This window comes from Marmota flaviventris, chromosome 9 (genome assembly GCF_047511675.1).
Source record: "Marmota flaviventris isolate mMarFla1 chromosome 9, mMarFla1.hap1, whole genome shotgun sequence".
In the NCBI taxonomy this organism is placed as follows: domain Eukaryota; kingdom Metazoa; phylum Chordata; class Mammalia; order Rodentia; family Sciuridae; genus Marmota; species Marmota flaviventris.
The window spans coordinates 17,850,807-17,862,887 of record NC_092506.1 but is presented as its reverse complement, the minus strand read 5'-3'; the positions used below and the strand labels follow the sequence as shown (position 1 = coordinate 17,862,887).

The following is a 12,081-nucleotide window of genomic DNA, read 5'->3' as shown; positions in this document are numbered from 1 at the left end:
AGAGGTGAAGCACCCCTGAGTTCAATCAGAGCAGTAGTGTGCTCACCCCAATCTCATTGAAGAGAGACAAGCAGTATGAGGATTTTCTGAATGCCTATAGTCTTTTCACTTGTTTCTTTGACATTATCAACTTTGCAGATCATATCATTTTTATCTTCAAACTGGATTCTATATCTTTGTCTTAAGTCTCTAAAAATGCATTGTATCTTCAGTGTAGTTTAAAAAAGAACTTTTAGTTTGCAACATCTAATATTTTATTTTCCTATTTCTTGAGTCATGCAGTTTTGTTATTATACTTTCAATGCGCTAATGAGTTAAGTAGCTGAATATCTCAAGGATTTTTACTAGCACATTTAGGAATCTCACAAATAGAGTTTTATCTTAATAGTGAAAGGAAATAATAAATTAAAATAAACTAAAATGTAAAAGGAAAGCCTCTGATTAAAAAGAATATAACTTTTCAAATAGAAACTAGCCATGAAATGAAATGTGAAGTCCAGATACATTGAATCTATTCCTTTACCTTAAAATGTTCATGAGGAAGACCAATATTTTGTTGTAAATCTGTCATAAAAGAAATTAATTACAAATAACTGTACATTGTTGGTAGATGTTCACAAGTTTGAACAGGTGGGATTTTTATAAATGTCTTCCTTCTTACCAAACCTGTATGCAGACAGTGTTGTGAGATGTAGCTCACAGGCAGCCAGAATTGAGCTCTCAGAAAAATTATGAGCCAGAATTGGTATTTTGGGGAAGCTCCTGTCTATTGGTCAGGAGAGCAATTTATCAGCAAGGAAATCAAATGTAATGATATTAGAGTTCAAAGGGGGTAGTCAGGAAGGTGGAAAACAAAAGACTCTTAAAAAGTCTATTGGAGCATGATAATTTGAATATGCTATCTAGCACTGACACACACAAAAATGACTTAATATGGTCAAATAATTCAAAAAACAAAGAACCACAACATATGCACTGATAGTAAGATACATCCACAATATTCAGACATGATTGAATTCAATGTCTGTACTTATACATCAAACCATAACTGAATAAGTATAAGACGTGGCCCTCAGTTCATGCCTTTTTATCTGATGCAGTTTTAACATGCCAAAGTTTCTCATGGCATTTTTCACCTCTGCATTCCTCAGCGTGTAGATCAGTGGGTTGAGGAAGGGTGTTCCAATGGTATAAAACACTGCCACCATCTTGTCCATGGGGAACGTGGTTGGTGGGCGTGTATATATGAATATACAGGGACCAAAGAACAAGACAACAACAATTATGTGAGATGTGCAAGTGGACAGTGCTTTTTTCCTCCCTTCTGCGCTGTGGTTTCTCAGAGAATGCAAGATGACAACATATGAGATCATCAAAATAACAAAGCTGCTGGAAGAAATTGCCCCACTGTTAGTAACCAACAGCAGATTGATCATATATGTGTCCATGCAGGTAAGTTTTAACAAGGGCTGCAGATCACAGCAGTAATGGTCAATCAAGTTGGGTCCACAGAAGGGCAATCTCAAGGCCAGGATAATCTGAGCAATGGAATGTATAAAGGACCCTATCCAGGCAAAGACAATCAAGATGTGACAGACCTGCGTCCTCATGATCCTTGGGTAATGCAAAGGCTTACAGATAGCCACATAGCAATCGGCAGCCATGAGGATGAGGACAAAGATCTCCATGCAGCCAAATAAATGCAGTGCAAAGACCTGTGTCATGCACTCATTGTAGGATATGACTTTCTTTGCAGACAGAACATCCACAATTAATCTAGGGGCTGAGGAAGTAGAAAAGCAGGAATCAGCAAAGGACAGATAAAACAGGAAGAAGTACATGGGGCTTCCAAGTGTCCGGCTGCACTTGATGGTCACAATAATGAGCATATTCCCAACTACAGTCCCCATATAGAAAATTAAGAAGATTAAAAGCACCATTTTCTGCCTCAAAGGATCCTGTGTCAATCCTAGCAATACAAACTCAGTCACATTGTTCTTTTGCTGCATCATCTCAGTTGATATGGGGGTATCACAATTTGGAAACCACCTATCTGCAAAGAAGAAAACGTAAAATGAATACTAAACATATGCTTTTAATATTAATTATCAAACATGAAGTTGAAACTTTCAAAGAGATTAGCATTTACATTTTTATATATTTTTTTCTGAATAAAATTGAATTTCTAGAATTTATTTAATGCATTTACAATTTATTTAATGCATTTACCAATTATATTTGAAAATAAGGAAATAGCAAACTAATAAATAGCAAGACCTTCCTCAAGCAAATGTGTGTGTGTATCACATTTAGTATATAAAACCATAAGTTTTCAAATACAAATGGATCACAGATCTGTTTCAAAAATTTAACAGAGGGCAAAGAATATATTACCAAACAGAATCTCATCTTTATTAAAAAAAATTAAGCATATGAACAAATGCTCCATTTCATTCAGAGTTCATGCATTCAAATTAAAATTCCAGTTGGATATCCTTTGCACCTATATCAAATAAATAAAGCAGTATTTTGATAACTGTCTTTTTAACAAAAGATATGTAGAAATGTGTGAGAAATAGTCAGTTACACCTATCTTTGGTGGGTTCAAGGGCTTGCAAGCTCCTAGTGATCTCAAAGCTTGTAGTCTCACAACTGTACAAAGACAATGATCCAGAGATTCCTTTCCCTTAGACACAGCCAGTCAGGCACAAAGAATCATTTTAGAGCTGATAAGCAAATCCAACAAAGCAGCAGGGAACAAGACTAATACTGCAGCCCTTTCAGTGGTAGTTAAAAAGAAAAAGCAAAGGGAGGGCTGGGCATACAGCTCAGATGGTAGAGTGCTTGCCTCCCATGCACAAGGCCCTGGGTTCAATGCCCTCTGAGTTCAACCCTTAGCAAAAAAAAAAAAAAAAAAAAAGCAACCTTTAAGATCAAAATGCTAATGAAAAAATCAAGGATGATAATATTATGTAAATACTGATTACTATCAAGAACACATTGTAAATTGTAATTCAAAATTTCAACAGGGCCTAGGCTCAGGGGCACAAACCTGCTTCCAAGAGCCTCAGGAGGGAGGCTGAGGCAGGATTTATTAAGAGTTGAAAGCTAGCCTCAGCAATAGCGAGGCACTAAGAAACTCAGTGAGACCCTGTCTCTAAACCCCTACAAAATAGGGATGGGGATGCTTCATCAATAGCGAGGCACTAAGAAACTCAGTGAGACCCTGTCTCTAAACCCCTACAAAATAGGGATGGGGATGTGGCTCAGTAGTTGAGTGTCCATAGTTTAAAGGTACCCCCCCCCCCCCCAAAAAAAAAAAGATTTCAACATGTGGTATTCTCATAGGATGATACAATTTTCATTACAGAAAAATATGCTTGCATATATATACATCCTTATACAAATAAATATTATTTAAAAGACCATAAAATATTTGCAGGATGGACACTGCTTTCTTTGAAGTGAGGAATAACTATTTTTAAATGAATCACTTTAATAATATTTGAAAATATTATTATATAATATTAAATATATAATCATACCCCAATTAGAAAAAAGTTGAAATACCTTACTGTAAGAGAGACTATGATTCATATCAGCATGTCATTGATTCATCACAACTATCTCTGTTGTGTACAGGACAGATGTATTAATTTTAGACAGCACTGAGCTTCAGCAACAGGTGAGGTGATTATAAGACTCAGCAGTGTTTAAGTGCATCATAAACCACCACACTGTATTAACTACAGGTTCACTTGCTTCATATGGATATTTTCTAAATATATTCCTTATGGGAGCTATTTAGGAAACAGAGATAAAGAAAATGTTCTTGTGTTCTATAATTAAGTAGTATAAAATATGTTCATTTATATCAACAAATCAATTTTCTTTTCTTGTCTCTATAGATAGCTAGATTTAGATATGTAATCATCCTAACACATCTGTTTGGCACTGTGTGTGTGTGTGTGTGTGTGTGTGTTTTAGGCATAAGAATGGTATATATTGGAGTAAACTGAATAAGAGAATCAAGATATTTTCTATGGATACAAATAGGTATTGTTCTATACCATTTTTTTACTTAGCTACTATTGAAGAAAAGGTATTCCTATATTTCACAATATGAATGGCAACATCTAAAACACCCAAACTATTACTTCTATTTATACCTTATAACCATACCTATCAACAACCATACCTAATAGTGCCACTTTCTATTTACTGTGCCTATTATTTTATTTTATTGGTACTTAGTTGTACATGACAGTAGAATCCATTTTGATAAAATTATAAAATCACAGGATTTATCTTATTCTAATTAGGGCTCCTTTGTTTTTTTTTTTTTTTTTTTTGGTGGACACGATGGTGGAGTTCACTTAGGAAAATTATGTTGCATTTATTCTACTGTCTTTCAGAATATCATGCTAAGTGAAAAAAGCCAGTCCACAAAAACCAAAGGTTGAATGTTTTCTCTGATATGTGGAAGCTAAACCACAATAAAGAGAAGGAGGGGAAGAAGAGAAGCTCAGTAGATTAAACAATGGGGAAAGACTGTAAGGAAGGGAGGATAGGAATAGGAAAGACAGAAGAATAAATCTAACATATTTTATAAAAAATCATGTTCTCATTTTAGATTGTAAAGCATTTCTATAAAATATCCTAAAGATCTTATTCTTCAACAAAGTCCTGGAATTGTGTTAGATACTGGTTTTGACATTAATCTGATTCATTTTCTGCAAGTTTAAATACAAACCACACCAACCTTACCATCTCTGGCAAGATTAGAATGCAAGGTTAGAAAGTTCATTTGCCCTCTTTCCAAGGTAATTTAGAGTCTACTTACTCAAAGGAGAATTTTAAAAGTGGCCCTGAATCAATCCCTGATTTTTCTGCAATCATGATGTTTTTAGTCCCACCAACAAGTTTATGCTCTAAGCTGCATGCTGGAAGGCAAACTAAACTGGCTCCAGATTCATTCAGCACTTTCTGAAATCTACTCACACACAGGATTTTCACTAGGACTTTCCTCCTTTTTGCCCGCCTTGGAGATGCATTTCATATGAATGATGCAAATTAAAGGTGTCATGGGAAGAAATTCCCTGAAGTGTCCCATTCCTCTCAGGTGAAAAATAAATCATATATGATGAGTAACTTAATCTTCAATTTATTTCAGATTATGAGATAAAGAGGTTATTTATTCTTATAATTAAAGACACTAATTTGGGTAATATGTGGCAGTTTGGGCTACAAAAAAAAAAAAGTAAGAACTTATCTTCCAATACTATTCTCCAATAAAATGATAGTGCCTTTTTGAAAGAGTGTCTGTTTCCAGAACTGAACTGAGAATGCATAGGAGCAACTGGAGCATCTTACAGTGGTAGAGAATGGGTTATTGCTGAAACACACACACGCTCACAGCGATGGGCATGTGGGACAGGGATATAGGGTCAACTGAAAGGGACTACAGGGATCAAAACTGAAAATATAGCAGCAACATAAGTAAGTAAACCATACTGAAATATAGCCTGAAGTATGACATATCCATCCAAGAGTCCACATGTTATAATTGAATAAATAACTAAATAGAGGAGAGTAGAGGAACTTATATGAATATAAATTTGAAGTATTTACAGAGACAAGGTGTCCTGGAAATTTTAGAGGAGACCCATGCCTCTTCTTGTGGACTGTGTGAATAGTGAATTCCTTCCAAACAAGATAGTATTGAATGGGGGACAAGTGGGTACAGAGAGGAATGTGACCATGGCTGCCTCAGCCAAGTGGGCAAGTTCCCAGCAAGTGTAAAGTCACACTGGTGGCACATACCCACCGATGTGACATGATAAAATTGAAACTTTATTTCTTTGATGTTCCTTCCCCAAAATCTCACAATTCCAGACTGAGTAACAGCAGGCAAGCAACACCTGAGGAGATTTATTAAAAATGTTGACTTGCTTTCCTGAAAAGTGTCAAGGTCACTGAAAAACAAAGACAGTATCCCTGTCTATCTGTGCTGACAAAAACATGACTAAATCAATGTGTCATCTTGGACAGGATTCTGAAGAGAAAAAAGATAGGACATAAAAATTAGGATATCTGAATAAAATATGAATCTCAGTCAATAATTGTGTACTAATATTTATTCATTTGTTTTGAAAAATGTAATCAATAAATTAGAAAAAGACCTAAACAGATACTTCTCAACTGAAGAAATACAAGTGAAAACAAATACTTGAAAAAAAAATGTTCAACATCTTTATCAATCAGAAAAATAGAAATCAAAACTTTGTTGAGAATTCATCTCACTGCAGTCCAAATGGCAATCATCAAGAATACAATTAATAATAGATGCTGACAAAGGTGTGCGGGGGAAAGGTACATTCACACAGTGCATTTGACTGCAAATTAGTGCAATCACTTTGGAAAGCAGAATGAAGATTCCTTTAAAGACTAGAAGTGGAATCACCATCAATCCGACTTTCCCACTCTTTGGTATTTATCTAAAAAAATTAAAATCAGCATATTGTAGTGATATAGGCTCTAAAATGTTTATAGAAGTGCAATTCAAAATAGCCAAATTATGGAACCAGCACAGGTGTCCATGAGATGATGAATAAATAAAGAAAATGTGGTGCATATACACAGTGAAGTTTTACTCAGCCCTAAAGAAGAATGAAATTATGTTATTGAGTGGAAAATGGATGGAACTGCAGAACTTCATGATGAGTTAAATAAACCATACCTAGAGTTAAGGGTTGACTCTTTTCTCTCTAATGAAAAAGCTAAGGCAAAATAAAGGGGAAAGTGGGGGAAGGAAATGTGAAAATAGAAGGGATATCAGAAGAAGGAGATGTTGAAGCTCAGATAATTACCAGTGTCCCATCCCAATAGGCCATTGGTACTCTGCTGCTTTTAGGATTTTTTACACCATAGATTAATTTTGCCTCCTCTAGAAACTTATATAAATAAAATCATAAATAATGTACTCTTTTATGAACAGGTTTTTTTCATTCAGCAAAATATTGCTGCTATTCATTACAGGTATTGTGCATATCAGTGCTTCTCTCCTTTTTCTTGTTGAAGTATATTTCATTGTATGTATATACCAGAGTCTTCATTGTTTTTATTAATAGACACTTGAGTCTCTTGATGTTCGTACCTATTATTCACAAACCTGCCTAAATTGTATAGTACAATCATTTTATGAACATACTGTATTTCTTGAACAAAGAGCTAGAAATTGGATCATTGGGATATATTTTAAGTGCATATTTACTTACTTGGTGAGCAGTCAGAACTTTAATGGAAGTTGTTCTCGGTGATGCACATCTTTAATCCCAGAAGCTCATAAGGGTGAGATAGGAGGATTGCAAGTTCAAAGCCAGCCTCAGCAACTTAGTAAGGCCCTAAGCAACTCAGTAAAACCCTGTCTCTAAATACAATATAGAAGGGAGCCCAAGCCCAGGTCAAGCCCAGGACTATCCCCAACCCTGCCCACCTGTGGGCCCTTCAGCAAGCCCAGGTCCAGGCCTAGGACTGCCCATGCTGACCCAGGCTGGAAACCAGGCCTAGTCCACACCCATGGGACACTGGAGACCAGGCCTAGTCCACACCCATGGGACACTGCACATATTGCCATAGCTCTTGCTACATAGCCCTCCCCATGTAATGGCTTTCACCCTGGGACAATAACAGGGCCTGGAGCCATCTGAATCTCCAAACAGGCAGCCCAAAGCCATTGTAAGGCCACTCTCCCAGCCCCATCTCTGAAAGTGGTTGCATCCATCTTGGGACACTCCTACCGCTATCTTTGCTATTGCTGCTACCATCTTTAGTTGCAGTAGCATCTATCTTGGGACACTGGCTGTGAACTGGAAGCCCAACGCCAAGGTGAGGTAGAGGTAATCTGCAGGGTCACTCCAAAAGTATAGGGTAGAAACTGTAATAGTTCAGATCTGCACTGCAAGAAAGGTCAATACATTAACAACATGAAAACACAAGGGAAGAAAGTGCCCCAAAACAAACCAGGATACTACAATAATAGAATCCACTGACAGCACAGTTGATAAAATATCAGAGAAAGAGTTCAGAATGATCATAATTAAAATGATCTGTAATTGAAGAATGACCTGATAGAGCAAATACAGGAAAAAATTGATAATTCCAACAAAGAGATAAGAGACAAATTCCATTGATCACACCAACAAAGAGATATGGGAGCAAATACAGGTAGCAAATATTACTTCAAGAAAGAGACAGAAATTCTGAAAAAAAATAAGAAATCTTTGAAATGAAGGAAACAATAAACCAAATAAAAAACTCAATAGAAAGCATCACCAACAGACTAGATCACTTGGAAGATAGAACATCAGATAATGAAGACAAAATATACACTCTTTAAAATAAAGTTGACCACAGAGTGAAGATGATAAAAAACACAATGAATAGAACACACAAGAATTATGGCATAGCATCAAAAGAACAAATCTAAGATTTATTGGGATATAAGAAGGTACAGAGATTCAAACCAAAGGAATGCACAATCTCTTCAATGAAATAATATCAGAAAATTTCCCAAACATGAAGAATGAATTAGAAAATCAAATACAAGAGACTTACAGGACATCAAATGTACAAAATTACAACAGCTATACAGCACTGCACATTATAATGAAAATGCCTGCATATAGAATAAGGATAAAATTTTAAAGGCCACATGAGTGGAATCAGATTACATATAGGGGAGACCAATTCAGATCTCAGCAGATTTTTCATTTCAGACTCTCAAATCCAGGAGATCCTAGAACAACATATACCAAACTCTGAAAGAAAATGGATGCCAATCAATAAAAGAATCTTTTATCCAGCAAAATTAAGCTTCAGATTTGATGACAAAATAAAAACCTTTCAAGATGAACAAAAGTGAAAAGGATTTAAACAGTGAGAAGCCTGCACTACAGTGCATTCTCAGCAAAATATTCCAGGAGGAGGAAATGAAAAATAACAATGAAAATCAGCGAAGGGAGGAACTATACTAAAGGGAAGACTAATCAAAGGAGAAACTAAGTCAAGTTAAAAACCAAAAATAATGCAAAATATCCAGAAATACAAATCATATTCCAATAATAACCCCAAATATGAATGGCCTAAACTCACCAATGAAAAGACACACACTGACAGATTAGATTAAAAAGAAGACCCCAAAATATGTTGCCTTCAAGAGACTCATCTCATAGAAAAAGACATCTACAGACTGAAGGGGAAAGGGTGGGAAAAACATACCATTCACATGAATCTCATAAATAGGCAGGGGTTTCTATCCTCATCAGAGTAAGTGGACTTCAAACCAAAGCTATTGAAAAGGGATAAAGAAGGACATTTCATTTTGCTTAAGGGATTCATACATCAACAAGACATAACAATCATAAATATCTATGCCCCAAATGATGAGTCATCTATGTATGTCAAACAAAGCCTCCTCAAATATAAGAACCAAATGGACCACAACACTTTAATACAGTGACTTTAATACACCTCTCTCACTAATGGATAGATCTTCCAAAAAAATAAACTAACTAACAAACAAAAAGAAACTATAGAACTCAATAAAACAATCAATAGTTTAGACTTCACAGATGTACATAGAATATTCCATGCATCAATAAGTGAATACACTTTTTTCTCAGGAAAACCCTAGCCACCCTGATGAAAAGTAGGAGAGGTAAAACTCAACTTACTAAAATTAATGATGAAAAAGGAAATACCACAACAGACATTATTGAAATATAGAAGACAATTAGAAACTATTTTGAAAATTTATACTCCAGTAAAATAGAAGACTTTGGAGACACTGACAAATTTCTAGAGGCATATTATCAAACCAAACTGAGTCTAAAGGACATACACAAATTAAACACATCAACTTCAAGCAAAGAAATAGAAAACACCATCAAAAGCTTATCAAACAAGAAAATCCCAGGAACATGTGGGATTCATAGGTGAGTTCTACAAGACCTACAAAAAAGAAGTAATACCAATACTCCTCAAATTATTCCATAAAATTGAAGAGGAAGGGACCCTTCCAAACTCATTCTATGAAGCTAGTATCCTGATAGCAAAACCAGGCAGAGACACATCAAGGAAAAAAAAAAATCAGACCAATATCCCTGATGAATATAGATGCAAAAATTCTCAAAAAAATTCTGGCAAATCACATACAAAAACATATTTAAAAAAATACTGCACCATAATCAAGTGAGGTTCATTCCAGGGATACAAGGTTCAACATACAGAAATAAATAAATGTAATTCATCACATCAATAGATTTAAGGATAAGAATCATATGATTATATCAATAGATGCAGAGGAAGCATTTGATAAAATACAGCAACTTTTCATTTTCAAAACACTAGAAAAACTAGGGAAAGTAGGAACATAGCTCAACATTGTACAAGATATCTATGCTAAACCCAAGGGTAACATCATTCAAAATGGAGAAAAAATGGAAATATTCCCTCTAAAAATTGGAACAAGTCAGGGATTCTCTCTCTCAGCACTCCTGTTTAACATGTGGGGAAAAAGGCACCCTCATACATTGCTTGTGGGATTGCAAATTGGTGCAACCAATCTGGAAAGCAGTATGGAACTTTCTTAGAAAACTTGGAATGGAACCACCATTTGACCCAGATATCCCACTCTTTGGTCAATACCTAAAGGATTTAAAATCAGCCAACTATAGTGATGCAGCCACATCAAATTTTACAGCAGATCAATTCACAATATCTAAACTGTGGGACCAACCTATATGCCCTTCAATAGATAAATGGATAAAAAAAACTGTGGTATATATACACAGTGTAATATTACTAAACATTAAAAGATATTAAATTTGTGGCATTTTCAAGTAAATGGATGGATTGGAGAATATTATACTAGGTGAAGTAAGCCAATCTCAAAAAACCAAAGGCTGAATATTCTCACTGACAAGTGGATGTTGATCCATAATGGTGGAAACATGGGAAAAGTGGAGGAACTATGATTGGTAAAGGGGAAAAAGGGAAGGGAAGGAGACATGGGGCAGGAAAGATGGTGGAATGAGATGGACATAATTACTCCAGGGACATTTATGACTGTACATATGGTATGACGCTACATTGTGTACAACCATGGTAATTAAAATTGTGCTGCAGTTGTGTGCAATGAATCAAAATGTATTCTGCTATCATATATACCTAACTAGAATAAATAAATTCTGGGAGACCAAACTTGCATATGACTGAGTCACACTCCCTGACTGGGGGCTGAGGCATCCAGTTGCAGAAATGTGGCAGGTCTTTCCCCACCCTTCTTAGGTTCGAGGGACGTGTCTTTGTGCATGGGCTGTAGCAAGACATGGATGGATGGAGCTATGCTCACCTGTTACTTTGTAATATTACCCCTTTCCCTGTATGAGATAGAATGTTCCATGGAAACATTTTTTGTGTGTCCCCTTCTCTTACTGTGCTCTTGGGTGTGGCCTACCTAGATGTCAGTCAACCTGCTAACAGCAGACATCATGAAGCTAGACTCAGCCCCTTGAAACCTGACCCCTTGTCTCATTTGAACAGCTTTTCCTCAATAAAAGGGGTCAGCATGCATGGGCTCTCTTTCTCTCTCTCTTCCTGCGGACCCTTAAGGTCAGAGGAGCCGTCACAGTCACCCCCCCCCAAGAAAAAAAATGGTATTTCTGTCTCTTGTGTGGTTATTTCGTGCAGCTCAATTAGCTCAGTTCACCTGGAGTGACCCCTGAGCCTTTTAGTCACAAGCACAACTCAGCAATAAATAAATAAATAAATGTAGTAATCAGACTTCTAGGACAGTTTTTTATAATCCAAAAGGTAGGGACCCATGGTTAATTAGACTTCCTGAAGAAAGTCTAATTAAAGCAAAGGAGAACTGACCCTTTCCCTGGGCATAGGTTTCTTACCATAATGCTTTTTATAATTTCATTTCATAACCAGCTTTGGTATTGCCATAACAGCATATTGATTGTAGAAGGTTTTCCAGTCTATATAATGAAGATTGCTAGAATAATATCTGTATAA

The 12,081-nt window shown here is 36.0% G+C and overlaps 1 protein-coding gene across 1 annotated transcript; it reads right to left on the bottom strand.

Annotated features, from left to right (window-relative positions):
- Positions 1 to 1,077: 1,077 nt before the first annotated feature.
- On the bottom strand, positions 1,078 to 2,009 carry LOC139706974 (olfactory receptor 4C11-like). Its single transcript, XM_071616953.1, is given in 2 exon segments — positions 1,078 to 1,121; positions 1,124 to 2,009. Coding segments are annotated over 2 exon segments (930 nt in total).
- Between the last annotated feature and the right edge of the window lie 10,072 nt (positions 2,010 to 12,081).